General features: G+C 58.4%; 1 protein-coding gene across 1 annotated transcript in view; it reads left to right on the forward strand.

Annotated features, from left to right (window-relative positions):
* The first annotated feature begins 1281 nt into the window (after positions 1-1281).
* The window catches only part of LOC122542283 (cytochrome b-c1 complex subunit 2, mitochondrial-like), a 52331-nt gene continuing 52176 nt past the window's right edge, over positions 1282-1436 (forward strand). The window contains exon 1 of the mRNA XM_043679862.1: positions 1282-1335. Coding sequence (XP_043535797.1) covers positions 1294-1335 — 42 coding nt within the window. The 5' untranslated portion in view covers positions 1282-1293. The remainder of the gene's footprint in view (positions 1336-1436) is intronic.

The raw sequence follows: 1436 nt of genomic DNA on the forward strand, positions 1-1436 counted from the left end.
TGGTTTATGCGAAGGTTGGTTGGGGGAGGGGGGGGGAAGAGGACCAGGGGGATTCTATCCTTGGTACGGTTGGAGGGGTGGGGTCTGAGGGCGGAGGTGCAGGATGTGGACGAGATGCGTTGGAGGGCATTTTTAACCACATGGGAAGGGAAATTGGGAAGTGTCCTCCAATAGGTTGATCAGGCTTGATCGCCCTGATCAATTGGACCCAAACCAGGCCTTGGACCTCCTTTCCTGGAGGTGCTGGGTACATGGAGCCTCCTCCAAATAAGGATGGGAGGTGCCCCCGTGTCTGGTACACACCTCGATATTTCTGATCGCCCTGTGGACAATATGCACGGTCTTCCTTCAAACCCAAATTCAGGTGTGTCCTGTAGGGTCTGCAGCTACTGGGTTTGTTGCAAACTGTCTTGTTGGTAGCTGCAGCTTGTCTGGATTTCTGCAGCATGTGGATTAGCACTGTCACTTTGGTCAGGGCTGGCTTCCATTTCCCAGCATGCCTTGACCCAACCACCCTGTGGACAACCACTTCAACTCCCCCTCCCCCTCCGCCAAGGACATGCAAGCCCTGGGCCTCCTCCACCACCACCACCACCAAATCCTAGACACCCGACGCCTGGAGGAAGAACACCTCGTCTTCCGCCTCGGGACCGTCTTCCGCCTCGGGACCCTCCAACCGCGCGGGGATCAACGTGGATTCCCTCGCCGCCCCCCCACCAACCTCATCGGAGATCCAACCTGGCACTGCCCATCTCCCTCCCCGCCTATCCGTGCCTCACTCCCCTCCGGCCTGTCACCGTCACCCTCCCACCTCCATCCACCGGCCGTCTTTCCAAGCTAACGTCTCCCCGAACAACTCGGGGAACCGTGCGTGGAGCCCTCTGTGACGGCTGCAGCAGTTCATGGAGAGGCAGGTCGTCCCCACCAACTCGAGAGTAACTGATTGCCCACCCCGCTCCAGTGATGCCCGTGTCCTGGGAGTGAGTAAACCCACTCCCCACTGTCCGAACACCCTGGACATGAGACAGATTATTGATGATTTGGGGCCCCAGTGTTTGCTGAAGGTGGGGACGCCTCTCTCCGTTCAGTAAAGTTTATTAATTTCTGGTTTCCCATTAACTCGAGGAATATTTGTTCCTGAAAAACACTGAGCTTCCCCTTTGGGGATCTTTTTGCCAACATTAATCGCATTGCCCCTTTAACAGTGTTTGCCCCCCTTTAGTAACCTTCCCTTTAAGCGTGTTCTGCCGGCATTAATGGTCCCTCCCCTTTAAGGGGGCGGGGCCGCTGGAGATGCCGCTGTCGGGGAGTGTCCGCCTCGTGCTCCGCGGATCCGTGAGTGTCCGCTCCTCCACTTCAACACGATAAACACAACCTGTCACCGGGGGCGGGGGAGGGGGCGGCCCGGGGGAGGGGGAGAGGGCGGCCCCGGGGGG

This window comes from Chiloscyllium plagiosum, chromosome 39 (genome assembly GCF_004010195.1).
Source record: "Chiloscyllium plagiosum isolate BGI_BamShark_2017 chromosome 39, ASM401019v2, whole genome shotgun sequence".
NCBI lineage: Eukaryota > Metazoa > Chordata > Chondrichthyes > Orectolobiformes > Hemiscylliidae > Chiloscyllium > Chiloscyllium plagiosum.